The sequence below is a fragment of the Aquarana catesbeiana genome, linkage group LG02, assembly GCF_042186555.1.
Source record: "Aquarana catesbeiana isolate 2022-GZ linkage group LG02, ASM4218655v1, whole genome shotgun sequence".
NCBI lineage: Eukaryota > Metazoa > Chordata > Amphibia > Anura > Ranidae > Aquarana > Aquarana catesbeiana.
Genome location: NC_133325.1, coordinates 419318518 through 419345505, shown reverse-complemented (window position 1 = coordinate 419345505; position 26988 = coordinate 419318518). Strand labels below are relative to the sequence as shown.

General features: G+C 41.5%; 1 protein-coding gene across 1 annotated transcript in view; it reads left to right on the top strand.

The window, feature by feature from the left end:
- The window catches only part of LUZP1 (leucine zipper protein 1), a 116442-nt gene that overhangs the window by 83029 nt on the left and 6425 nt on the right, over positions 1-26988 (top strand). Inside the window, exon 2 of the mRNA XM_073615451.1 lies at positions 9964-13126. Within this exon, the coding sequence (XP_073471552.1) occupies positions 10103-13126 (3024 nt within the window). The 5' untranslated portion in view covers positions 9964-10102. The remainder of the gene's footprint in view (positions 1-9963; positions 13127-26988) is intronic.

Sequence of the window (26988 nt, the reverse complement as noted above, 5' to 3'; positions counted from 1 at the left end):
CTTTGATACATGTCGCTCGTCCTGGGATTGGACGGGTGATCTGTCTATCAAAGTCCCGAGGCCAGGGGGCAGGGCTGTGTGTGACAGCGAGTGCGGGGAACACTATTAAAATGAAAGCTGCTAGTTATGTTCCTCATGCGCTGATGATCCGGCTGCCTGCTCTCCTCTCTTCCCCTCTGCAAGCGCTGGGAGAAGGACTCTGATACAAACTGCCTGCCAGCGGTGCTCGCCTCCCCGCTCCCAGGCAGCCCTTCCTCGCCAGCCCTCAAAATCAACTTGCAAAATGGGAGCAGGCAAGTGGAATTTTTGAGGGCTGACTTAAAGTATATATTGAGGCAGAAAAAAAACATATGCAGTACATCTGTGTACTTTTTTTCTCTTGTTTACTTTTAAAGACTCTGCAAATACAAAAACATACTGTACTTGTTGATCTGCCAGACATGCGCTCTTAATTTCCTATTGTGGGCTGACAACACGGAGCAATTTTTTTTTACATCAAGTGGTGCCAGCCTTGCCCATCTGTCTTTTACGACTACTCACACCCTCCCAATCTCCAGCTCCCTAGATATTCTGGAGTCCATGATAAGAACTAGGCAGGCCAATTAGACTCATTGAAATAACACAGGAAGTGTGCATAGGACAGCTTTGAATTTTTGACTTCATCAACAAGTTTTTTTTTTTATACTCTTAGAACATTAGATGTTTTCTGTTTACAAAAAAAAATAAAATTTATGAAAGATTATTTATTTGCAAATTTTATAACAGAAACCTAAGAAAAACTTATATATTTGATATTTTGTAGTTTTTATAGTGGTGATTAAAGACAACCAAAAGAAAGCTCTATCAGGTTTAAAAAAATAAATAAATTTGGGTATACTGTTGCATGACTGAGTAATTAGCATTCAAAGTGTGACAGCGCTGAAATCGGAAAATTGTGCCTGGGCTGGGCAAGAAGGGAGTGAAAGTGTCCAGTAATGAAGTGGTTAAACAAGTAACGTATTATCAGAGTACACAAACAATATTGTATCTTCAATTGTACAATACTTCACATCTCGACATATCAGATATGAAACTGCAAGTAGTGGTGCTGGCACTACCTAAGTGATACTCCTCCAGTCTTGAGGCAGAAAAGTAAAGAAAAGAAACAAAGACATCTGAGGAGAAGGATCTGGAAAAGAAAAATTGGTTTAGAGAAGTAGGTTTACAGATTATAAAAACCGGAGCAATGAGAACTGGGGAGCGAAGAGGCAGGATAAGGGGTTGCAATTGGTATGGTCACCCATATACGGAGTAAATCCCAGTCCAACCAACTATGAAAAGTTAAATTGTCCATAGCATCTTGTTAAAATCTACCCCAAAAATGTAAGTATCCCCAGGGTTTCAAAGATAACAAAGTTTCAATGCTGGGGTTTGCATGCACCTTTTACGAAAAGTAGCTTGACTTTTATAGGACATTTTCTATCTGCTCACTGGAAGGAAAGGTTTTATGTTCAGATTGTGTGTGCGTGTGCGTGTGCGTGTGCGTGTGCGTGTGTGTGTGTGTGTGTGTGTGTGTATGTATGTATGTATGTATGTGTGATATATATATATATATATATATATATTCCACTTGTATTTAGTTACAGGCTACATGATTTATGGTCTCGCCGAAAGATGTTTTATAGTCAGATTGTGCCATGAGGTATTGTCGGCCTAATAGTTTAAAGGACCCTATAGGGCAAATAAAAAATTAATCTCTGCAGTACCTGTCCTGTTAAAGACCCTGCATGTATGTGCAAAACCATTACACAGAGCAGGTGACTATGATATGTTTGTTATTTAAAAAGAAAAAAAAAAATTAAGATTTACAATCGCTTCGTTTGCACACTCCGACTTTGGGGATTCATTATAAGTGAGGTACTAAGGTAGAATCTCACTTGTATTGTGCAGACACCAAGTTGTTAACTCGTATTTTTATTTTCTCAAAGTGCTCATTGAGCAAGAATGCAGGTTGTACTGCCACTGTTTTTGCATAGAGAATATTTTCAAGATATAATACATGAATGTTTAAAAGACATTGCAATTTTCAGGTAAATGTTTGAATAATACAGGAGCATACAAATCTGGCTACCTTTTTTGAAATGGAAGGTATGTTTTGTGTCCTATTGCTTGCAAAGTTCTCAGGTTAAAGATTTAACATCTTGTATGTCTAGTCAGAATGAAAAGATCCATACATTGTTGTGCTATAAGTTGCAGTTGTATGTAAATATACCTTTTAGTCAAGTTATGTACTAGTAGAACTAAATTATACATTTTTGATAATCGGTAATTCAAAGCAAGGCTCTTTTTTTTTTTTTTTTTTTTAAGATTTGATTTTCTTAAAGGAAGCAGCAGCCGACAAGATATGCTTGACACACCTGTGGTGACGGTGAAATGGTTGACATAGATTTGTGTCAGCTTCCTATTTCAGTAGAATATAGGTGTGTCTGAGCCTGCAGGACCATACAGGTCTCATTTTTGCTCTAAGACAGATATTTTTATGTGTGGGTGAGGTACAGCAAGCTCAGTGTTGTATACAACCGCCCTGCTAGCCCATACTCACTCTGTTATGTTTACTTCACTATCTGACTCGGGTGGTACAATTTTTTTTTTTTTTTTTTATTGTTTTGTTTGCATTTGTTTTACAGTTTTAGGAAGTTCAGATTGCTCTGTGTTTTGTGATTGTGTAAAGGTCTGTGAGCTAGGAAAACCAAAGCTTGACTGCAGCTGTGTTTTATAGTAAGTATCTATCTATCCCATTAATCCGGCCAAATTTTATCCATGTTTTTCGGGCAGGCTGGTTGTACACAAGCAGATCTATCAATCGGCTTGTGTACCACCAGCATATCGGAACATTTTCTCTCGATCGGCACCACCGGCTATAGCTGGCAGCACTGATCAGTGTATTCTGATGGCGGGGAAGTCCAAATACAATAGCTCAGAGGGAGGGATTCACATTGTGTGCCTGGATGGGGGAATCCAAGTAATTTTTCTGTCATTCAATCTGCTGGCTAAACGGGGAAAAAATGACTCTCGTGTGGCCAGCCTTAAAATACTTTAAAACACATTTTTTTTTATTGAAACTTGTACACCTTCAAAGCTTTTTAACTATTTGCTTTATAGTACCTGTTGATAAAGGCAATGTTGAAGTAGGTTCAATTTCCTTTTATCATAATTTTGGTTTTAAATACACTGAGCTGCATATATTTAACATGCTCTCTTGGTGCGTGTGAATTTATAGAATTAACAGAACACAGTTTGTTTTTATTTTAAAATGTATTGATCTATAAGTAGTAATTTTTAATTCAGATCCTTTCTCTAAAAGCTTTACGTAGATATTAGACCACTAATAGGCACACAGACATGTACACTTCCCACCAGCTTGCATGTCTGTTCTGCAAACCAATATTGGTATCTCAAGAAGACAATGGGGGTTATTTACGACAGGCACATCCACTTTGCACTACAAGTGCAAAGTGCACTTGAAATTGCACTGAAAGTGGACTTGGAAGTGCAGTCGCTGTAGATCCGAGGGGGACATGCAAGGCTTGCACATGATTTGATGATAAAATCAGCAGAGCTTCCCCTCATTTCAGATCTATCCCTCAGATTTACAGTGACTGCACTTCCAAGTGCACGTTCAGCGCAATTTCAAGTGCACTTTGCACTTGTAGTGCAAAGTGGATTTGCCTTTCATAAATAACCCCCAATATCCATCAACCAGGAATCCAATCTGGCTGAAGGACTTTTTTCCAGGAGTATGTGCTGATTAATATCTTGCAGCTATAGTAATCATTTCCCAACCCTACTAAAATGAGCAAGTGTATGGCTGATAAACTGTTCCATGATTGCAAGCGATTCTCCTGATTTTCTAACATCTCTTGTGATAGTTTGGTCCTTTTTTCCCTAAGGACTAATAACTAGCACCTCAAGCAGTTGGAGAAACTAATCTCATTAGATTAGCCTTTCTAGCTTTGAGGAAAAACCATTCCGTGTTTGAGGGCCTAGTCCTTCCCCCTTCATTCTTCCACAGAGAAGGGTGAAACTACCTGGTATTTGCTGCCTTTACTGTTGAAAAAGTATTGGCACTCCAGTGACTCACTCAAGACCATGCTTGCTTACACTGGTAATAAGCACATTACTACTGAGGGGTTGGAAAGTTTAGTATCGTCCTTGGAAGAAGCATGGAAGCACTTATTACTGCATAACCCTTTGCTTATTGCAGGCAGTATTATTTATATATATATATATATATATATATATATATATATATATATATATATATATATATATATATATATATATATATATATATATATATATATATATATATATATATATATATATATATATATATATATATATAATTTTTTTTTTTTTTTTTTTTTACAACTTATATGGCTCTTGCATAGCTTCTGCTCAAACCCCAGCCCACAGTACTGGCAGAGGCGTACCTAGGGTCTCCAGCGTCCTTGGCGAGAATCTGTATCGGCGAACCCCCACTAAAATACAGACCCTCCTACAGTACAGAACCCCCCTTCTACAATACAGACCCCCCCTTCAGACCCATAATGTACCTCGGCTCAGATGATCAGCGCAGGACATGCAAAGTCAGCACGTGTATAAATAAGGGAGGAGGGGGAGGCGGCTTAACTCTGCTCGGCTGTGTGAGACAGCCAAGACTTATCAGAGCCGCGGCATGGCCACGAGAGAAGGGGATCAGTGCGGCCGGGTCCCGGTTGTGCCGACTGGTGTCACTCGGGTGCGGCTCACAACCCCCCCTTCGCAAATCCAGGCTCTCCGTGTGCGTGTTAACTGCCACTGCCTGTCACTGCGCCCACACTCCGTGCCGCTGATCAAACCTGCCCGCTGTCTCCGCTTCAGTCGCGGAGGGGGGGACGCTGGCCTGACACCCCCCTAGTGTGTGGCACCCGGGGTGGCCTGGCCCGCCCTCCCCCCACCCCCTTAGTACGCCACTGGGCCAGCCCACTAGCCCAGCAGCAGGCAGCAGTGCTTGGCGCCGCCAGCCCACCGATGCTGTGCTGAAGTGACGCACACTGTCAATTGCGCCCCCCCTCGGCCTGCGCCCCTGGCGGGCGCCGGTCTCGCCAACCGCTTGGTACGCCCCTGAGTACTGGTTGTGAATGGGTAGAGTGCTGCTTGAAAGCTGGACGTGAGGACAAATGGGCAGGTTGAAAGGATGCTTTTCTGGATGCTGAATTGTACATTTTCTATTCCCCACAGTTACAACCTTTTGTACCATCTGCCCCACCCTATTAGATTGTAAGCTCTTCTGAGCAGGGCCCTTTTAACCCTCTTGTATTTTATTGTATTATGACTGCATTGTCTCCCTTTTTATATTGTAAAGCGCTGCATAAATTGTTGGCGCTATATAAATTCTGCATAATAAAAGTTTTCTGCAGGCAATAACTAACTTATTTACACACAGCCTCTCAGTACTTGGGTTGATTAGGATGCGCCTCTTAACCTCTTCCCGACCAACTGCCACAGTTATACTATGGCAGGTTGGTTTCCCTGAGTGAGCTGTCGTAGCTATATGTTGGCTCGTAGGGTCGGGATAGCAGGCGCGCCCGCTGCACAGCGTGGTTGCCGATGCTTGTGGCCGACGGTCGTGATGACCGCCGGCCATGAGCGATCATGACCAGGAGACACAAAACAGGGGTGAGTGTGTATAAACACACACTTCCCTGTTCTGTTCTGTTCTGACAGAAGTGACAGATCGTGTGTTCCTATTAGCTAGGAACCACGATCTGTCACTCCCTCTAGTCAGTCCCCTCCCCCTTCATTTAGAATCTCCTCCCCAGGGAACACAGTTAACCCCTCGATCGCCCCCCTAGTATTAACTCCTTCACTGCCAGTGACATTTTTACAGTAATCAATGCATTTTTATAGCATTGAACGCTGTATTAATATCAATGGTCCCAAAAATGTGTCAAAATTGTCCGATGTGTCTGCCATAATGTCGCAGTCACAATAAAAATAGCAGATCACTGCCATTACTAGTAAAAAATAAATAAAAAAAAGCTTATTGCGAAAAAATTCCCCCCCCCCCCAAAAAAATATGTAAAAGAATATATATCGGCTCAAACTGAGAAATTTGCTTTTTTTTTTCTTTTTAAAAAAAGGGGATATTTATTATAGCAAAACGTACAAAATGAGTTTTTTTTCCAAAATTGTCGCTTTTTTTGTTTATAGCACAAAAAAAAAAAAAAACGCAGAGGCGATCAAATGCCACCAAAAGAAAGCCCTATTGTAGGGAAAAAAAGGATGTCAATTTTGTTTGGGTACAACGTCGCACAACCGCGCAATATTCAGTTAAAGCAACGCAGTGCCGAATCGCAAAAAGTGCTCTGGTCAGGAAGGGGGTAAATTCCTGGTGCAGAAGTGGTTAAAACATCTCTTTATTTGACCACCGTCCTAGCGTCCGGGGCTTCTAAGTAGTTTGACCATATTCTTAAGGTAGGGTGATTGAATCTTTCTCAAAATTATTTTAGGTGCCACGAGTGAAGAAAATCCCTGTATAAACAGAGCACCAGCAAACCCAAAAAGAATGTAGATCTATGCTGCTGGGAGGCCTGCATTTATTTGAACCTTATGCTTTGCCCTGTGCAGGCAAACCACAGGTTCACTTTAAAATTTTTAAATTTGGCCAAGAATTACTCCCTTAATTCCCAGTGATATTAAAGCAGGGAACATGCAGTAAATAATCCTTGGTATCTGGGTAAGCAGATCAGCTACATTTTGCATATTAACTGGCCTCTCTGCTTCACAAACTGGTACAGAATTATCAAAAGGTTAGATTTTGATACAAAGACAACTAGAAATATGTTTTAGGAAATGTAAATGGATGGAGCAGTGATTTTTCTATAGAAAAGGGTTTTAGGAATACTGAATGGAGAAATATTTGCATTTTGGAATCGTGAATACATAATAAAATGCAGCTAGCCCTTTTGTCACATCAGAACAGATGAGAATAGACTAACTGTTTTATTTTGTATATTTTATTCCTAAACATAGAATTCTGATTACCTAACAGAATGTTCATTTGCAGTGATGGATAAACTGTTATGGTCTGCAGTTTTGAGGAATGTTCTGTATATTTTCTTCTGTATATCTTCCTGGGGATAGTTTGATGGATACGTTTTACTGTATGACATTATACTGGACCTGTATGCTTATTTGTAAGCTGGCTCCAGGTTCACAAATTGGATATCTTAAGGTGCATACTCCCTCAGTATCTGAGCTCCTCAGTATCTCTAAGACCCAGGTGCTCTGCTATACAGAATCTGCTATAGGTTGCCTAGATCAAGTCTGGTCAGCCTTCTTCCGACCTCACAATGGAAACCGAACAAGAGAGTGCATCTGTCAACCCAAAGCCAGAACTGTAGTGCTTAACCCGCTCAGCTGTCAAGAAAGCATCATCTGCAGCGGCTGACAACACAAGTGGAGGGAAATTGGACAGCTGAGTGGGTCAAGCGTGCCAATGTCAGGTTAACGGCTCGCTATGCCAACTTTGGTCCAGTTCCTTGGCAGTGCTGTGTGTGAGTGCATATTGTTTTTATCATTACATAAATTAACTTGATATAAACCTTTCTCCTGCGCCCTTCACTTCTGTTTCCATTGTCTGCACTAGCTGGATTCTCCTTGATCTATACAGGGTGCTGCAGGATTGGTTCCTATGGGCTCTCATATGGAATCCTTTGACCTGCATGGACTTTGTGTCCATTAAGAACTGGCTTTTCTGGGACCACTTGGAGGCACAAAAAGCATTTGTGAAAAAAAGACTATACTTACTACTGATCATGCAAATGTAAATAGGTGTACTACTGCTTTTTTTAATTCTTCCACATTCACACTTATTTTTTGGCCACTGAATATTATGAGTGACCATATTGGTCAGTGCAACGGTAGTGAGGAAGAGAGGAGTTGGGCTATACATAGCCTTTATAAGCTGTGATACTGGCATCACAGCATTTGCAGAATCTGGGAGGGGTTCTCCCCACCAGATCTTGTTTATATTTTGGCATAGTGGTGCATGGCTCCACTAGCAAAGCCACGTCTTTCATTCACAGATTATTTGTGAGTGAAGAAAAACTACAAGTCCATCTGCCACTGTGGCAGAGTAACATGTAGTTCTCACATGGAGCACAAGTGTGGTAACACTAGTCCATAGATACTTTCTCCAGCTCTTTAACTGAAGGTCTCTTCCATGGTAAAGATCTGAGTTGGATGAAGAGTCCGTAGGAAGCAGAGCATTGCACCCGCAATCCACTGATCATGGTTGCGGTGCTTTGAAGGCTCTAGTGCAATAAATTGTGCATTGTTTTCATTATGGGCATTTCATATTTTCTGCAAATGGTGACATTTCTCCTTCTTCTTTTTTTTTTTTTTTTTTTTTTTTATGCAGTTAAAATACACATATTGGAACGTTTTTAAATGCAAATGGACTTTTTAGCTCTTTGTACCTAGTTTTATGATTGAAACACCCCTGTCAGACAGCTCAGGGAGGAAGTTAATGTTCCTAGCAGAAGCAGCATAGTTTAGTCAGGGACATTGGTAAAAAAAAAACCACCACAGACTACTGATTGGACGATGATGGAGCAGCAGCACACTGATTAGCCATTTCTTAACCAACTCTTCTCTTATTGGCATATTTACTGCTTTTAATGCTGAACTTCTATCAACGAGTCCAAGTAGTACAGCACAGGGAAATGCAATACATGCAAGTGATATTAAACACCCTTGCCACTATAGTAACTTATTTTAAACCAAGGCATACCTTTGGGGGTTATTTACACCTATGTTCACTACTGAACTGCGTGCAGACAGCCCATAGAAAGTAAATGGGAGCTCATCAGCTGTATGGACACACAGCCAAGATGGGCAGGGAAGAGTGCACAGACCCAAACAAGGAGCCTGTGCATACAGGTCCATGCATCTGCCCCTGTGAACTGCCTGCACACAGCTTAGCAGTGGAAAAAGATTTAAACAAATGGTTTTGGCTGCTGCATGTTGCTGAGTGCCAGTGTGAACGAGTCCCTGCTCTGATGCCAATAAATATTCAGCAAAAGTCTGAAGAGAATTCAACCTTTCCAGGAAGTATCAATCTCCTGGGTCCCCCTGCAGCTCAGTGTTGTGTGTTGTGTTTTTTTTTTTTTTTTTTTTTTACATTGGAGACCATAGGGGCTAACCAGTAAGAACTGCAGGGGGGGTTTAGGAGTTTGACACTTCTGAAATCTGTTTCCCTTTGGACTTCTGTAGACTATTTCTCTGTTTGGAAGCAGCATTCAACAGTATGGGCAGAAGGAAAGGGGAATATATAAAGAAATTTTACAGGTATGCCTTGGCTTAACTGGTAAAAACTGGTGTTTTTATATCTGGCTGGCATTCTACTTCAATTTAAAGTAGTTGTAAAACTTTACATATCCCAAGTGAAGTGACTGGCCTCGGGTGGTACACAGAGATGAAACCAATTCTCCTACATAAGTTGTACCTGTTTATCTGCAACCTTCTCTTTCCTATATCCATTCAAAGTCCAGACTTTATAAATCTTGTTTGAGCTGACAGAAATAAGGGGGCGGAGAGCTGAAATTACACTCTTCAGAGCTCAGTAAGGAGAGCTCTGACAGCTGATTGGAGGGAAGGAGCAGAGCTGAGACTGCCAATTAGCTGGAGCTCCCTCCCCATCTCCTTTTTTCTCTTGGTGTCAGGAAAACTTTCAGAAGTTGCTCCTGCTGATGGCCGATGATCAAAGCAGCAGACAGAAATTACACTTGGTGCTTTTAATTGAAACAAGTACACACTATAGAGGGATATGCTTTGCTCATATTTCATGTCTGATATTTACAACCAGTTTAATATAGTTGTTATGAAGATGAAATATATAACAAACAATATTTTTTAAATATTTATTTTGTTTTATAGGCTAAGATGGTTTCTGGATGTCGATCAATGTGTGCTTATGAAGAAGAAAAAGGATAATTGGTAATCTCATTCTTGGATTTTACATTACGAAATAAAAAGTGTTAAAACTCCTGAAAGAGGCATTCATATACAGTGCAAAATGGAGCATTCAAGTCGTCATCTGCGATTTAAGTTACAAAGTCTTAGCAGACGTTTGGATGACCTTGAAGAAGCAACTAGGAACCTACAAAAGGCAGAAGATGAGGTTCTTGATCTTCAGGATAAAATTATTCAAGCAGAAGGGAGTAATTCAAGCATGCTGGCAGAGGTAGAGGGGTTAAGGAAAAGAGTGATGAAGCTTGAAGGGAAAGATGAAGAAGTTAAGAAGGCTGAGGATATGTGCAGGCATATAAAAGAGAAGCTAGAAAATGAAGAAAATGTTACCGGAGAACTTAGACTAGAAATTGAGCAACTCCAAAAAAGAATGAGTGAGCTAGAGAAGTTGGAAGATGCTTTTAGCAAGAGCAAAAGTGATTGCTCTCAACTCTGTCTTAGCTTGAATGAAGAAAAAAATATGTCAAAGAAGTTATCTTCTGAACTGGAATTACTAAGGACCAGGGTAAGAGAACTGGAATCTTCTGAAAGTAGGCTGGATAAAGCTGAACAACTATTAACCAGCGAGCTAGAGAAAATTAAGACTTTAACACTTAGTTTTGTTAATGAAAGAAAACGTTTTCTAGAGCGAGAAAAGCAAAATGAAAAATTAATATTGGAACTTAAAGAGCAACTGGAAGTTAAAGAGAAAACTGGAGAACAGAGCAGAAATGAATCCAATCTTTTGGAGAGACCCTCTGATCAGCATGGAGAACACAACCGTTTCAGAATTGAAGACACACTAACTTCTAAGATATCACAGAGAGTAGGTTCTGATTATGTTAAACAGTCTGAAATTCAAACGAGTAGCGAAAATGAAAAGAATAAACATCAAGAAGACAACAAAATAAAAGAACTAAACCAAGAAATTGAGAAACTTAAGAATCAGTTTAAACACTTTGGTGATTTAGAGGAAGAACTGAAACAACTTAAAGAAAAAAACTGTGAACTTCAAGAAAACGTCATCAGCGAGCAGAATAGAAGCAAACAATTAACTGATGAATTACAGACTTTAAAAAGGCAAGCTAACCAGTTTAGAGAAGTTGAAAATGGGGTTCTGGAGAGTGATGATCTATCACGCAATCAAATAAAAAATGAAACAAAAAATAAAATGTCATCCACTGAACCACCCATTTCAAAATATACTTCTTCTCGAGATGTATCACCTCAACATTTGAGGAGTGAAAGATCTCGAAATACAGAATCTCTTTATAAGAGGCAATTATCAAACAGTAGCTCAAGCAGTAGAAAGTCATCAAGATCTCCTCTGAATGATACCACAGTAGGAAACCTACGGAAACCAGAGGATAAAATATCAGTGTCTTCATATTTTTCAAGTGGTAAAGATTTTGGCACTACACAAAATGACTTAAAAAAATTAAAAGATCAGCCATCTGTTTTAAGTAGGTATCCACCAGCTGTTCAAGAGCAAAGTACTCAGAAGTCCTGGAAAGCTTCTGCAGGTAAACAAACAGACAGGTCGATAAAACTCTTTGGTGAAGACTATTCCAGTAAAGCTAACTCAAAGAAAGAAATTTCATTAGATAATGTAGAGATTAAAGAGAAACCATCTTTAGAGCCTTTTGAGAACAAAGTTACTACAAACCTTCATGAAGAAATCGTTCCAGCTGAAAACTGTTCAGTATCATCTACACTGGACTCAGATTGGGTTACTCACAGCTCAGATCTTAGTAATGCCCAGGAGAATGGTAATTTTAATGTGGAAAATGAACTTGGTCCACGTGTAAACTCAGAGGATGTAGTTAAATCTATATCTAAATATTCAGGCCATTCAGGAGGAGATGACGGCATCACAAATGATAGTGAGCAAAATGAAACCAAGCAAAAATCTATTTTTTCAAATAAAGAGGAATTTGATCCAGAAAGCAATTCAACTTTAAATGCACAAAGATCTTCCTATACTAGAGATAAATCAAGATCTAAATACTCAAAGCCATTAATCCCAGAAAAACCACATAGTTTAGAAAGTTTAGACTATAGGGATCCTGATAGAAGAGCTAGGTTGTCAGGACTTTACACCAAGAGACAGTCCAGTCCTAAAGAAAGAATTACGCTACAAGAAAACCTGAGGACATCCTCTTTTGAAAATCACGGTCCTTCTCTCCAAACAGAGGTAGTGACAGAATCCTTTCGAAAAATGTCCTCTTTCGATGGCTTAGAAAATACAGAGACTAGTTCTCACACAGCAACACGAACCAGATCATGTAGTCCAAGAGAATCCTTGCAGTCCACGATGATCATTAAGCCTATTATTATTGAAAAAGATATGAAAGAAAGTATGAGTGACTACAGGGCAAGATCAAGCTCAGAGTCGAGCAGATCTCAGGGGAATTTGACACCAAACAAAGTGACGACCAGCATAAAAATTTATCCATCTGAAGCCATCTCTCGCACAAGCATGGATGAGCCTACTAGAGAGAGGCATACTTCAACAAGTAATATTAGGCTTTCTGCAAATGATCAGCAATTTTTGAAAAACAACATAAGTATACCATTTGAAATATCTATTAACAAGGAGGATATGTTATTTAAAGTGTCAAATACAGATAAGACTTTGGATCACAAAGAAATTACCAGGGCCAGTGATCACAGACTTCGGAAGGAGCGAGCAAAGGGAACTGATAATGAACTTGAGCGTGAACCAGCGACATGGAAAAGTCATAACAGGTTTGAAACTAACCATGTGGACAGTAAACGGGGAACTGCTAAAAGTTCTTGGAGGAAAGGGGTCTATGGTTCAACTGAAGAACTAGATAGAATTGACAGGGATTTTTCTGAAACCAAAAGTAGACGTAAATCATGCTTTGATGAGGATAAGAAGCCTGTTAGGATGCGTAACCACGAACTTTACTCAAGAAATAAAGGTTCAAGTGTGAGCAGTTGGAGTACTACTCCAGAATTTATCTCTAAAAGGAGCCAGAGCACCCTAACTACAACAGAGATTGTGTCAAGAAGAAATGTATCAAATGACTCATCGGGATATTCTTCCTGGAGCCGCTCAAGTGTTGAAGTGAGTGGAATATTTGTTGTGTATTCTGTACCCCTTTTTTTCTTTGTTGCAATATATTTCAGTTTTAAAGTATATGTTCAGCCCATGCACTTCTTTTTAGATACCGTGTGAAAAAGTTAGTTTCCCTGTCAGGTTTTTACTGCAATCCAGGGCTCTTTTAGAGCATCGCTGTTTTCCTTAATGGATAAATTCACCTTCCAGAACAGGTTACATGTTCCACCCGTTTTCCAAGCGTCTCCGGAGCCCCTGCACCTCTGGCCAAATGCGGTACTGCACACCCCAGCGGCTTGAATCTTGTCTTCTGAGTCAGAATTTCTCTCTTTTTTTTTTTTATGGCTCGATTTGCGAACCGCTCGTAAACAGTTACTCACAATCCGAGGTCCCACTGTACATTCCTAAAAGTAAGCATTTAACTGATTCATTCAGTTTGTGGTTTTAGGATTAGCTGTGATTGGTCAAAGCTAATCGCATGGTACAGATGGGCTGTGATTGGCCCTGTCTGTACCATGTGATCAAATTGACCAATCACAGCTAGCAACATAATTGTACACAATGGATGGCATGAAAAGGAAGCCATACATTGTGTACAACTGACATGTGGCCTATTGTGATTTGGTCACATGGTGCCAGCTCGCTCCCGTGATCACAGCCGGTGACGGATCGTGCAGGTGCACGAGCGGTGCTTTCTGACAGGATGTCATATGACGTTCAGTCAGGATGGGAAAGCCACTGCCCGGCCATCATTCTGCTATAAGCCATGTGGGAAGGTGTTAAATTAAAATATATGATGAATGCAAAATAAAAATTGCATACCTCCTTTCACAGTGAAAACCAGTGACACCGGACAAGATCTTCAGGTTGTATTCAGAGTGTAAAAAAAAATAAAAATTCCCACCCCTCTTAAAACATGAGACTAAAGCTGAAGGGCTACAGACCTTTCAGCAATTCCAGTTCTCAGGTAGGTCACATTTGTAAATTTGCCACCTCCTGAAGACCTGATAAAAGGGTAATTTGCAAATTAAAGGTAACAGTAACATTAAAAAATGTAAAATTTACTAAATTAGAAAATATTAAAGGCCTCACCTCATCCTTGTTCATCAATTTAAAATGGGGCCTTCTAATTTTTCTTTTGGGGGTGGGGCAGGGGGGGTTGCCCTTCTTGGGAAAGAAAAATGTCTGGTTAGATTTGGAATAGGAAATCTCCCCTACATCTCTAAACTGCAGAGTTAAGGAACCATCTTGAGATTTACTATTGATTCTTTTGGTGCGAGGGCATTTGCAGGATTTTCGTATACTCTGATAGGGTAATTCGTTTTTACCGATTAAAAAAAATACACCATATATCTAATTTAAAATATCTAATTTATTGTCCCATTAGGTCAGTTTAAAAATGCTCTAGTTTGTGGTAGTGAATGTGACATTGCGGCGGACAAATCTGACACTAAGACTTTTTGGGGTACAGTGACACAAATAGTGATCAGTGCTAAAAAAAAAAAAAGCATGGTCACTGTATAAATTACACTGGCAGGGAAGGGGTTAACATCAGGGGTAATCAAAGGGGTTATGTGTACTCCTAGGGAGTGCTTTCTAACTCAGGGGGGGAAAATGCTGTGACTGGAGGAAAACAGCGATCCGTGTTTCTGCTTAGCAGAAACACAAGATCTCCATTTTCCTCCCTCACAGAATGGCGGTCAGCCTGGTTTAAAAAACAGAAATAAACTGCACTAGTGATAACAAAGTGAATATAAGCTGCAACACTCAAGTGCAGGGGTAGGCAACCTTTTGAGCACAGTGTGCTCAAAGAAATTGAGCGTGTCAATTTTATAACAAAAAAAATGTCAACTTCACACTCAATCACGAAAATGATTTTTTTATAAAGTAAATGCTGTAAACTACTTGAGTAATAGTGACTAACATCCTGCACTCTCATGCCTTAGATCAGCCCCAATTCCTGTATCTCCAGTCCTCAGATCATCCCCAATTTCTGCACATTCACACCTCAGATCACTGTACCCCTGCAAATCTGTCCCCCCACTGTACTACCCTGCACATCTGATCCACATCTGTACCACCCTGCTTTTCTGTCCCACCACTGTAAACCCTCTGCTCATCTGCCCCAACAATGTATCCCCATTCTCATCTGCCCCACCATTGTATCTCCCTGCACATCTGCTCCACCGCTGTACCCCCATGCTCTTTTGTCTCACCACCTTCTCACCCATCCTAACACTGAACCAACCTGCTCTTCTTCCCCACCACTTTAACCCCCTGCTCATCTGTCCCACCAATATACCTCCTTTCTCCTCTTCCCTGCCTCTGTAGCCCCTGCTCTTCTGCCCCACCACTGTAACACCCTGCTTATTTGTCCCACTAATGCACCTCCCTTTCACATCTGCCCCAACACTAACTAACCCCCTTCTCATCTGGCACAACACTGAACCCCCCCCCCCCCCCCATCTGTCCCACCACTGTAACCTGCTAATCTGCCCTATCACTGTACTGTGCTCTTCTGTCTCACCGCTGAACCCCCTTCTCATCTCTCCCACCACTGTGCCTCCTGCACTTCTGCCCAACCACTGTACCCCCCTGCTCATCTGTCCCACCAGTGTAACCCCCTTCTAGTCTGTACCACCACTATAACCCCCTTCTCATGGGTCCATTACTGAACCCCCCCCCCTCCTGCTCCTCTGTCCTACCACTGTAACCCCCTGCTCATCTGCCCCATCACTGCAACCCCCTTGCTCTTCTGTCCCACCGCTAAACCCTCTTCACATCTGTTCCACCGCTGAACCCCCATCTCATCTCTTCCACCGCTGAACCCCCATCTCATCTCTTCCACCACTGTACCCCCTGCACATCTGCCCCACCATCGTACCTTCCTGCTCTTCTGTCCCACCGCTAAACCCCCCCCCCCGCGCTCATCTTCCCCACCGCTGTACCCTCCTACTCATCTGCTCCACTGCTGTACCCTCTTATCTATGATATGCGTGATATGCAGAGTGGTGCAAGGAAGCAGAGATGAGACACATCTACCTGTCCTGGTACATTTACCCCCGTTGATCCACCTCTCACATCCAGGCCACGTGCTTGTGTATGTTGTCACACACAAGCATCTGGAATGGATGCACAATGATAAGCTCAGGTCAGGGGCATTTTCTGAACGCAGTGGGCCTGTATGCAAGATCGAGCCCTCACAGCTGAGAAAAAGTGCAATCACACTTTCTGAGAAATCCCTTCTTTCTGAGATTGGTGGTGGCAACCAAGTGAGTCATCTTCCTCCAGATGGTGGGTGGGGCTAGCAGGACTGTGATTGGCTTTGGCAGTGGCCAATCACAGTCCTCCTCCTCCTGGAAATGGGGACCGCCCCCTTAGCAGAATTGTACCCAATCTCTTCCCCATCACAAAAGCTGATGATCGCAGCTACAACAAAGTTAGATAACCAATTAATGTTTCTCATTGAGATCCGAATGCATTAGCATCTCACTGACACTTCCCTGCATTGCACTGGTTTTGGGGAGGGAGTCGGCTGCCGGCAAAAAAGGCTCTGCATGCCGCTTGCGGCACCAATGCCGGGGGTTGCCTACCCCTGCTCTAGTGAGATATCATCACAAAAATAGAAATTAATAAAAATAATGTTGCGCTAAGTGAAACAAAAAACAAAAGGGAGTCCGAGTCACACAGGTGACACAAATATAGATGAGTGTCTTGATTGTTGATACACCAACTGAAATCTTCTACCATGTGATAAACCACCACCACCAAAGGATGTGCTCTTACCAGAGAGCATTGACCACCTATTACTCGTGTACTCCTGTGAACGATCGCAGGTGGCCGGTGACCATCGCGGCCACCGGTTCTGCTGATTGGCTCCCACTGTGTCCAATCACAGCAGAAGCGGGTCACCAGTGGCAGCCGGGCTGCCCTGCCACAGTATATATGCGGTGGGCAGTCTGGAAGCGGTTAATTTAAATTATTCATCCAGAATTTCCATAATTTAGTGCTTAACTAGGGGAGTACCATTGCTCTGTCCTGTTGCCTTCAAATTAAACCAGAGTAGAGCTGTGAGAACAAGTTTGTAAAGCCATATGTATTTACTGCAATAGTGGCTGTGAAGATTCAGTCTTCATCTAAATCAATGAGATAGACTGGCTTATTTTTCACACACAGCATTGTACAGTGTAATCTTGTACCAATTGCTTTAGAATGATAAAGGTCATTGATTTGGGGGGGGGGAGCTGTGTAAACCTTTACATTTTGATAAATATAGAAGATTCTGCTACTTTTTAAATATTAAAGTGGTGTTTTCCGGCCGAAATTATACTTTTTATATAAAAATACCCCTATAATACACAAGCTTCATGTATTCTAGTAAAGTTAGTCTGTAAACTAAGGTCTGTTTTGTTATTTTATAACAGTAGTTTGTTATTTTATAAACTTACAGCAGGCCGTGGCCATCTTAAGTCTGGGCATCTGAAGCCAGACTGTATTTCTTCCTGGATCTCATCCTTGCAGATCTTGCACATGCTCAGTGCAGCACAAGCAGTGTAATAGGTTTCAGGTCAGGTTTACATAGCAACGGCAGTGTCAGAGGAAGTTGCCGCCCCTTCCCAGAAGGCATTGCAAACAGGAAATGATGCGATGGGCCGCGGCCAGGGAGGAGGAAGTGAAAAATGAATACAGCAGATATACAGTAGGTGCTGAGAAAAATTTTTTAAAATATCCAATTCGTTTACAGTGCGCAGTTTAGTGAGGGATGCTGAAGAGTTGTAAAAGTGGGTGGAACTCCACTTTAACAATAAAAATGGGATGTGAACTCCATTTCAAGATTACATTTCAAATTCCATTAAATTAAAATGCTTTATTTTTATTACCTATAATTTGAACACATAGCAACACGTGATGAATATATCTCATATGCCTGTATGCACTAGCACTTAGAAACTGATGCCACTTGCAGATAACATTTTGAGATTAACCGTTTTATAATTTCACAGCAAGGCATCCTCTCACCTATTTTATATTTTTCTATACCATGCCTTTTTGTCAATATGACATCTCTCTTTTAGTAGTTAGTGTTTTTTCTTTTCACCAAGCTGAAAAATAGTATAAATTGACCAGATTATTCCATTTTTGTTTGTTGTTTTCATAGTCTTGCTGTAGAACAGAAGTGATCTTTAGGAAACAGATGGGCAGTGATATTTTTTTATTTTTTATTTTTTGGCATGTAGAGGAATTCCACTCTATATCTGTATCAAGCATCACAGATTCAGCGAGCCATCAGATCCTTAGTAGGCACCATAGGGTTGAAAACCAGCATCTGATCAGCGCTGGTAGCCAAAGGCTGTGAGAGCTGACAGGTGTGTTCTTGTGGGGAAACACAATAGCTCAGCAGGGAGATCACTGTACTAACATCTGATAGTTTTTTTTTTTTTTTAATCGGAAGAAAGTTTTATTTGAACACATTCAACAAATACATGTTCCATAAATATATACTCACAGAAGAATGCAAAGTTGTAATGTACAAAAAAAAAAAAAAAAAAAAAAAAAAAAAAAAAAAAAGCAATTATAGCTTCCAACTGCATAAAGCTCACTAAAGAGAACACACAGCCCCACCTAGTGGCTGAAAACTGAAATCCCAGTGCCAATAGAGCATTAGCCACTTGCCTACTGGGCACTTAACACCCACCCCCCCCCCCCCCCCCAATTTTCAGCTTTCGGTGCTCTCACACTTTGAATGACAATTACTCAGTCATGTAATACTGTACACAAATTATTTTTTTATCCTTTTTTCATACAAATAGAGATTTCTTTTGGTGGTATTTGATCACCTCTGGGTTTTTAATTTTTGTGCTTTAAAAAAAAAAAAATAGCCCGAAAATTTTGAAAAAGAAACCTTGATAACATTTTCCAAATTATTAATTTTTTTTCTTCATAAATTTTGGCCACAATATAAACTGCTACATATCTTTTGGTAAAAATAACCCAAATTAGTGGATATTATTTGGTCTGTGTTAAAGTTAGTCTACAAGCTTTGGTGCAAACCATAAGAAATGTATCACACCTGATGTACTGGCAGCCTATTTCATTTCTTGCAACCCGAACAAGCCAGGAAATTACAAATACCCCCCAAATGACCCCTTTTTTGAAAGTAGACATTCCAAGGTATTTGATGGATGCATGGTGAGTTTTTTGAAGTTGTTGGTTTTTTTTTTCACACAATTCTTTGAAAAATGTAGATTTTTTTTTTTTCCCCACAAAATTGTCGTGGTAAGTCCTCATGCACACGGACGTTTTTACAGCTGCTTTTTTGAGCTTTTTTTTGCAGCTTAAAAAGGCCTGTCTATGTTAGTCTATGGCTTCATGCCCACCTAGGCGTTTTTGAGCTGCAAGTGGCATAGGCGTTTTTAAGCTGTAAAAAAAAACCAGGACCAGTGGGTTCTGAGAGACGTTTTTCAGCTGTAAAAACGCTCTAACGCTGAAAAACGTCATTCACCAACGTTTTTTAGCGTTTTTGATCCATTGAAAAAAAAAAAAAAAAAATTTGAAAAAAAAAAAAACGCTCAAAAACGCTAACGCGGAAAAACGCTCAAAAACGCTAAAAACGCTATTGCAAAAACGCTGAAAAAAGTTAAAAAAAAATCACTGCAAAGATACTGGCGTTTTCATAACGTTTTTTTAACAGCCTGTGTGCATGAGGGCTAATAGTTTTTTTTTCTCTCACATGGCATGTGCATACCACAAATGACACTCCAAATACATTCTGCTACTCCTCCTGAGTATGGGAATACCACATGTGGGACTTTTTCACAGCCTAGCCACATAAAGAGGCCCAAAATGCAGGGAATTCTAGGAGCATAAATTAACTTGTTGACTACCTATTACACTTTGAAGGCCCTGGAGCACCAGGGCAGTGGAAACTCCCACAAAATGACCCCATTTTGGAAAGATAACACCCCAATGTATAATTTGAGGCATAATGAGTCTTGTGAATGGTTCATTTTTTTTCCAGAAGTTTTTGGGAAAAAAATAAACGCATTTTTACACAAAGTTGTCCATTAATAAGAGATTTCCAACACATTAGCATGTATATAACAAAAATTACACCCCAAAATACATTCTGCTACTCCTGAGTATGGTGATACCATGTGTGAGCCTTTTACACAGCCTGGCCACATACAGAGGCCCAACATGCAAGGAACACTGTCAGGTGTTCTAGGGACACATGGCATGCACATGCCAAGAATTACACCCCAAAATACATTCTGACGAGCAAAGGGTAAACAAAAGATTACCTGTGGTATTAGTAGCGCAGTTGTCCACAGGAGGATAGCACTGTTCCAGACAGCAGGCAGGGACTTGGTCAGCAACAGCTAATGCAATTGTCCAGGAAACGGGCAGGAATACTGTCCATAGTCAGTACAAGGAAAAAGAAACCCAATAGTCCTAGAAAACTATATACATGAACAATAAAAAAGCTGTAGACAGTCACCACATCCTGGTATTGGAAGCAAAAAAGGAAGGAAACCCCCTTGGAAATGGGATTTTGAGAGTGACTGGAAACAGCAAAGTAATATAACATGTATAACGTTTATTAGATATGGTACAAAACATTAATGGATTAAAAATTAATTCATGTGGAATATACAAATCCAAGTAGAATGATAGATACATATATACAAAACTGCTCTTTGTAAGACCCAACGATCGTTTCTGGCTTAATGCCCTTCTTCAGGGGGTTTACAGACATATAGTCAGGTGTCTAGTAAGAAAACAGATTACATTAGTATAAAAAAAAACACACACATATTATCTTGTGCAAATGCATTATAAAAGGATAATTAGATAAGGGCAATGTGCTGGTCTTACAACAATAAAGATTCTGCAAGGTATCCCACATGACAGAGATGATGTGCGGCTAATGAGAAAAAGCTCTCTCCAGATTCAGCAATGGACGTTCAGTACATCTCAGCGCGGGTCCCCGCAAACTCTGCCCAGCCTGGCTACATACAGAGGCCCAACATGCAAGGAACACTGTCAGGTGTTCTAGGGACACATGGCATGCACATGCCAAGAATTACACCCCAAAATACATTCTGACAAGCAAAGGGTAAACAAAAGATTACCTGTGGTTTTAGTAGCACAGTTGTCCACAGGAGGATAACACTGTTCCAGACAGCAGGCAGGGACTTGGTCAGCAACAGCGAACGCAATTGTCCAGGAAACAGACAGGAATACTGTCCATAGTCAGTACAAGAAGCAGGCAGGGATACTGTCCATATACAGTCCAGGGTCAGTGCAGGCAGAGATTGTCAGCAGTGCCAAAATATTGGTCCTGGTAGTAGGCAGGAACATGGTCCATGTGGTGTGGCCAGTTCATGCGACAGGCAGAGGCATGATGAAGTCCATCAGGCAGAAGTAGGGCCTCATTCAGGACAGAATGGGGACAAGGGTAGAGGCTTCATCCAGAAAAAATATTTTGGAGCCCCTCATATATGTGAGACCCCTGTGTTATGAATCCCACTAGTCCAGTAGCGGGGTACAAGATCAGTCCAAGAGGCAGGCAAAAAGCATGGTCAAACAGCCCAGGGTCAGTTCCAGATCAGGCAGAGGTATGTACAGAATCAGTAGGCAGAAGTGTGGTCGAATAACAAGCCAGGGTCAGTTACAGAGCAAGCAGTGGCATAAGGGGTGTGAGGGTTATGTTTACCATACTTCACTAATAATGTAGTGAAGTATGGTAACGGCAGAAACAGTCACCTATGCAGAGGCCTGGTTGGGAAGGACATTGAGGACAATAAGTGGTGTCTCTTCTAACTCCTCCTCTGGAGCACACCCGGCTTTTTTTCTGATGTTTTCTGTTGGTCTGGGAGGGATTTTATCTGCAAAGTGGCGTTCGGAGAGTCTGCTAGTCACATCGGATCAAATGTTTTCTGGTGGGCCGTTCGGGAATATAAGGGCAGTGATTTCCTCCTGGTAGCCAAGAAAGGGTTGGGGGCTTTCAGTGGAGTTGTGGTAGATTATATACAGGTAGGTGTTGTATATGGCCAAATGAAACAAATAAATTGATACTTTTTTATACCATTGATATGTTGGTCTTGTGGCAAGGTAGGGTTCGAGCATTTGGTCGTTGAAGGCGACACCCCCCCCGTGAACCTATTGTATTCATGGATACATGTTGGTTTTTGGATTGGGCCATTCCTCCTGGTGATCTCCACGAAGGTATTATTGTGGATCGAAGATAGCATGTAGACATCCCCTCTGTCCCTCCACTTCACAGCCAGAATTTCCTCATTCCGCAAACTCGCCGTCTCCCTCTTCTTAACATCTTGTTGATGAGTCTTTGAGGAAAGCCCTTCTGGTTCTTCCTTACGGTGCCACATGCTGGAGTGTTCTTCCTGTGAAGGTTGCAAAACAGGGGCAAACTCGTATAGAAGTTGTCTACATACAAATGGTAGCCTTTCTCCAAGAGTGGGTTTGAGTTCCCAAACTACGTTCCCGCTTAATCCCATGTAGTCTGGGCAATTAGGGGGATGCAGCTGGGTGTCTATCCCTTCGTATACCTTGAAGGCATATGTATACCCTGTGGCTCGGTTGCACAATTTATACAGCTTCACCTCAAAGCGGGCCCTTTTGGTGGGAATAAATCGCTTGAAGCCCAGTCTGCCAGTAAATTTGATAAGTGACTCATCCACACATATGTGTTGTTCTTTGGTAACAACTGGGGGAAGATTTCAGAAAAATAATTTAGTAGTGGCCGAATTTTATAAAGCTTATCATAATTTGGATCATTTTGGGGAGGGCACTGCGTATTATCATTATAGTGTAGGAACCTCATCATGAGATATCTGGTTCTGGGCATTACTGAGGAAAAGAGGGGCATGTGGTGGATGGGGAGGGTTGACCAATATGAACGTAATTAATTTTTTCTGGTTAGTACCATACAGAATGTGAGGCCCAAAAAAATCCTCCACTGTTAGGGCTTTCCACTTGTAGGGATGGGCATAATAGGACGTTGGGTTACTTGCTATGAATTGTGCATACAGGTTGCACTGGGCCACAATTGACGCTAGCGGGTCCTCAGTATAAATTAAGTAGAACAATTCTATCTACCTGGACTTCTGGCTGGGCAGTGAAAGGGGGAATGTTGGCTACTCCTGAATTAGGAGGAAGCCACAAGGGGTTCTGAAGGGAATAGGGAAGGCTGTCATGGGACCTAACCCTTTGGGACTGAGGTGACACCCCACTGGTACTTGGCCCTTCTTGCCGAGGTACTACAGTGCTGGTGGATGGCTCTGCCTCCACACCAGAACACCTTCATCTGGCGGGCAGACTATCATCCTCCTCTGTGGCTGTCAGTGTTCCACTGTTTAGGAAAGGCTTGTAGTTAACGTGAGACTCCATCTGAATTTGAGGAGGAATCCGAAGCAGAGAGCTCCCCGTTGCTCTTGTCGGCCGCAAGAATATTGTACGCCTCCTTAGCTGAAAATTATTTTCTAGACATTGTTAGTGGGCACTGAAGACAGGTGACACTGATGACAGGTGACAATGATGGGCACTGTGACACCAATGAGCACAATTACACTGACACAGATGGGCACTATTTGGACACTGTATTTACTGTAAATTGACAGATGATAGTTGGCACTCACAGATCTGCAGCACAGAAGCACACTGTGCCAGAAAGGCAGAAAGAGATTAGGTAAGTAAACAAGTGGCTGAAGAGCTGGTGTAGTAAGGAGGGGTTTGGGTTCCTGGAGGACTTCTCAGTCGATAAAAGGTACTATAGAAGGGACGGACTGCACCTAAATGAGGAGGGTGCAGATCAGCTGGGAATGAAGATGGCCAAAAATTTAGAGGAGTTTTTAAACTAGGCGATGGGGGGGAGGGTCCAGAGGTAGAGATGGTCAGTGCGGAACATATTCCAGAGGGTAGTATTGAGGGCACTAGTGGTAGGTTGACCAAAACACATAAACCCAAGGTAAGTATAGTAGCAAGTCCTATTTGCAATCTCGGAACACCCAATAAGAGGATAATATGCGACTGGTCTGAACTACGTGGCATGTTTACCAATGCTAGGAGCCTGGCGGACAAGATGGGTGAATTAGAGATACTGTTGTACGAGGAGGTATTGGATTTTGTGGGAATTTCAGAGACCTGGTTCAACAACTCCCATGATTGGCTGACAAACATTCAAGGGTATACCCTTTATCGCAAGGATAGAGAGGGTAAAAAAGGTGGAGGGGTATGCCTATATATCAAGAATAATGTACAAGTGAATGTGAGAGATGACCTCACTAAGGGAGCTAGGGAGGAGGTGGAATCCTTATGGGTAGAGCTCCAAAGGGATGAAGCTAAGGGGAAAATACTGGGAGTATGCTATAGGCCCCCTAACCTGAGGAAGGAAGGGGAGACAGATCTCCTATCACAATTTGGATTAGCAGCAAGGATGGGAAGTGTTATCATAATGGGGGATTTTAACTATCCAGACATAGACTGGGCGGAGGGAACCGCGCATTCATCTAAGGCTCGCCAGTTCCTAAATGTCTTGCAGGACAATTTTATGGGTCAGATGGTAGACGCACCAACTAGAAATAAAGCGTTACTGGATCTGCTGATTACCAACAATACGGACCTGATCACGGATGTGGAAATACAGGGCAATTTAGGTAACAGCGATCACAGGTCAATTGGCTTTAGTATCAATCACACAAATAGAAAACATAAGGGGAATACAAAGACACTGAATTTCAAAAGAGCCAACTTCCCTAAACTACAAGCCTTGCTAGAAGGCATAAATTGGGATACAATCTTAGGAACAAATAACACGGAGGAGAGATGGTTTGCTTTAAGAGCATATTAAATAAGAGCATTAGCCAATGCACAAGAAGGCCTTCAAAAAATACAAGGTTGAGGGATCCTCATCAGCATTCAGACTTTATAAAGAATGCAACAAGAAATGGAAGGGTGCAATAAGGACGGCTAAGATAGAACATGAAAGACACATAGTGGAGGAGAGAAAAAAAAATCCCAAGAAATTCTTTAAGTATGTAAACAGTAAAAAAGGGAGGACAGACCATATTGGCCCCATAAATAATGAGGAGGGACATCTGGTTACAAAGGATGGGGAGATGGCGAAGGTATTGAATTTATTCTTCTCCTCAGTCTTCACAAGGGAATCGGGGGGGCTTCAGTAACCAAAACTGCAGTGTTTATCCTCATGACACATCACAGGAAGCACCTCCATGGTTAACAGAGGACAGAATTAAAATTAGACTTGGGAAATTTTACATTAATAAATCACCGGGACTAGATGGCTTGCACCCGAGGGTACTTGGGGAACTCAGTCATGTAATTGCCAGACCATTGTTCCTAATTTTTACTGACAGTTTACTGACTGGAATGGTACCAGCTGATTGTAGAAAAGCCAATGTAGCACCAATATTTAAAAAGGGCCCAAAATACATCCCTGGGAATTACAGACCAGTTAGCCTAACATCAATAGTATGTAAACTCTTGGAAGGGATGATAAGGGACTATATACAAGATTTTAGTAATGAAAACTGTATCCTTAGCAGTAATCAGCATGGATTCATGAAGAATCTTTCTTGCCAGACCAATCTATTAACCTTCTATGAGGAGGTGAGTTGCCATCAAGATAAAGGAAGGCCCGTAGACGTGGCGTATCTGGATTTTGCAAAAGCATTTGACACAGTTCCCTATAAACATTTACTGTACAAAATAAGGTCCGTCGGCATGGACCATAGGATGAGTACATGGATTGAAAACTGGCTACAAGGGCAAGTTCAGAGGGTGGTGATAAATGGGGAGTACTCGGAATGGTCAGGGGTGGGTAGTGGGGTCCCCCAGGGTTCTGTGCTGGGACCAATCCTATTTAATTTGTTCATAAACGACCTGGAGGATGGGGTAAACAGTTCAGTCTCTGTATTTGCGGATGATACTAAGCTAAGCAGGGCAATAACTTCTCCACAGTATGTGGAAACCTTGCAAAAAAATCTGTAGAAATTATTGGGGTGGGCAACTACATGGCAAATGAGGTTCAATGTAGAAAAATGTAAAATAATGCATTTGGGTGGCAAAAATATGAATGCAATCTATACACTGGGGCGAGAACCTCTGGGGGAATCTAGGATGGAAAAGGACCTGGGGTTCTTAGTAGATGATAGGCTCAGCAATGGCATGCGATCGCAAGCTGCTGCTAACAAAGCAAACAGAATATTGGCATGCATTCAAAAGGGGATTAACTCCAGAGATAAAACGATAATTCTTCTGCTCTACAAGACTCTGGTCTGGCCGCACCTAGAGTATGCTGTCCAGTTCTGGGCACCAGTCCTCAGGAAGGATGTACTGGAAATGGAGCCAGTACAAAGAAGGGAAATTAAGCTAATAAAGGGTCTGATATCTGGAGAAGAGACGCTTGAGAGGGGATATGATTTCAATATACAAATACCGTACTGGTGACATTAAAATTAGAAGAAAAGAGATTTAACCTTAAACTACATAGAGGGTTCTTTACTGTAAGAGCGGAAAGGATGTGGAATTCCCTTCCACAGGTGGTGGTCTCAGCGGGGGGCATTGATAGTTTCAAGAAACTATTAGATAAACACCTGAACGACAGCAACATACAGAGATATACAATTTAATACTGACATATAATCACACACATGGGTTGGACTTGATGAACTTGTGTCTTTTTTTTCAACCTCACCTACTATGTAACTATGTAAGAAGCTCTCCCTCCTCACACGTGGTCTCTGTGTGAGGAGGGAGGGCCTTCAATGAGAGATAATCTCAAATGTAAACATGAGATCATCTCTCATTGGACACGCCAATCGCGTGGTAAA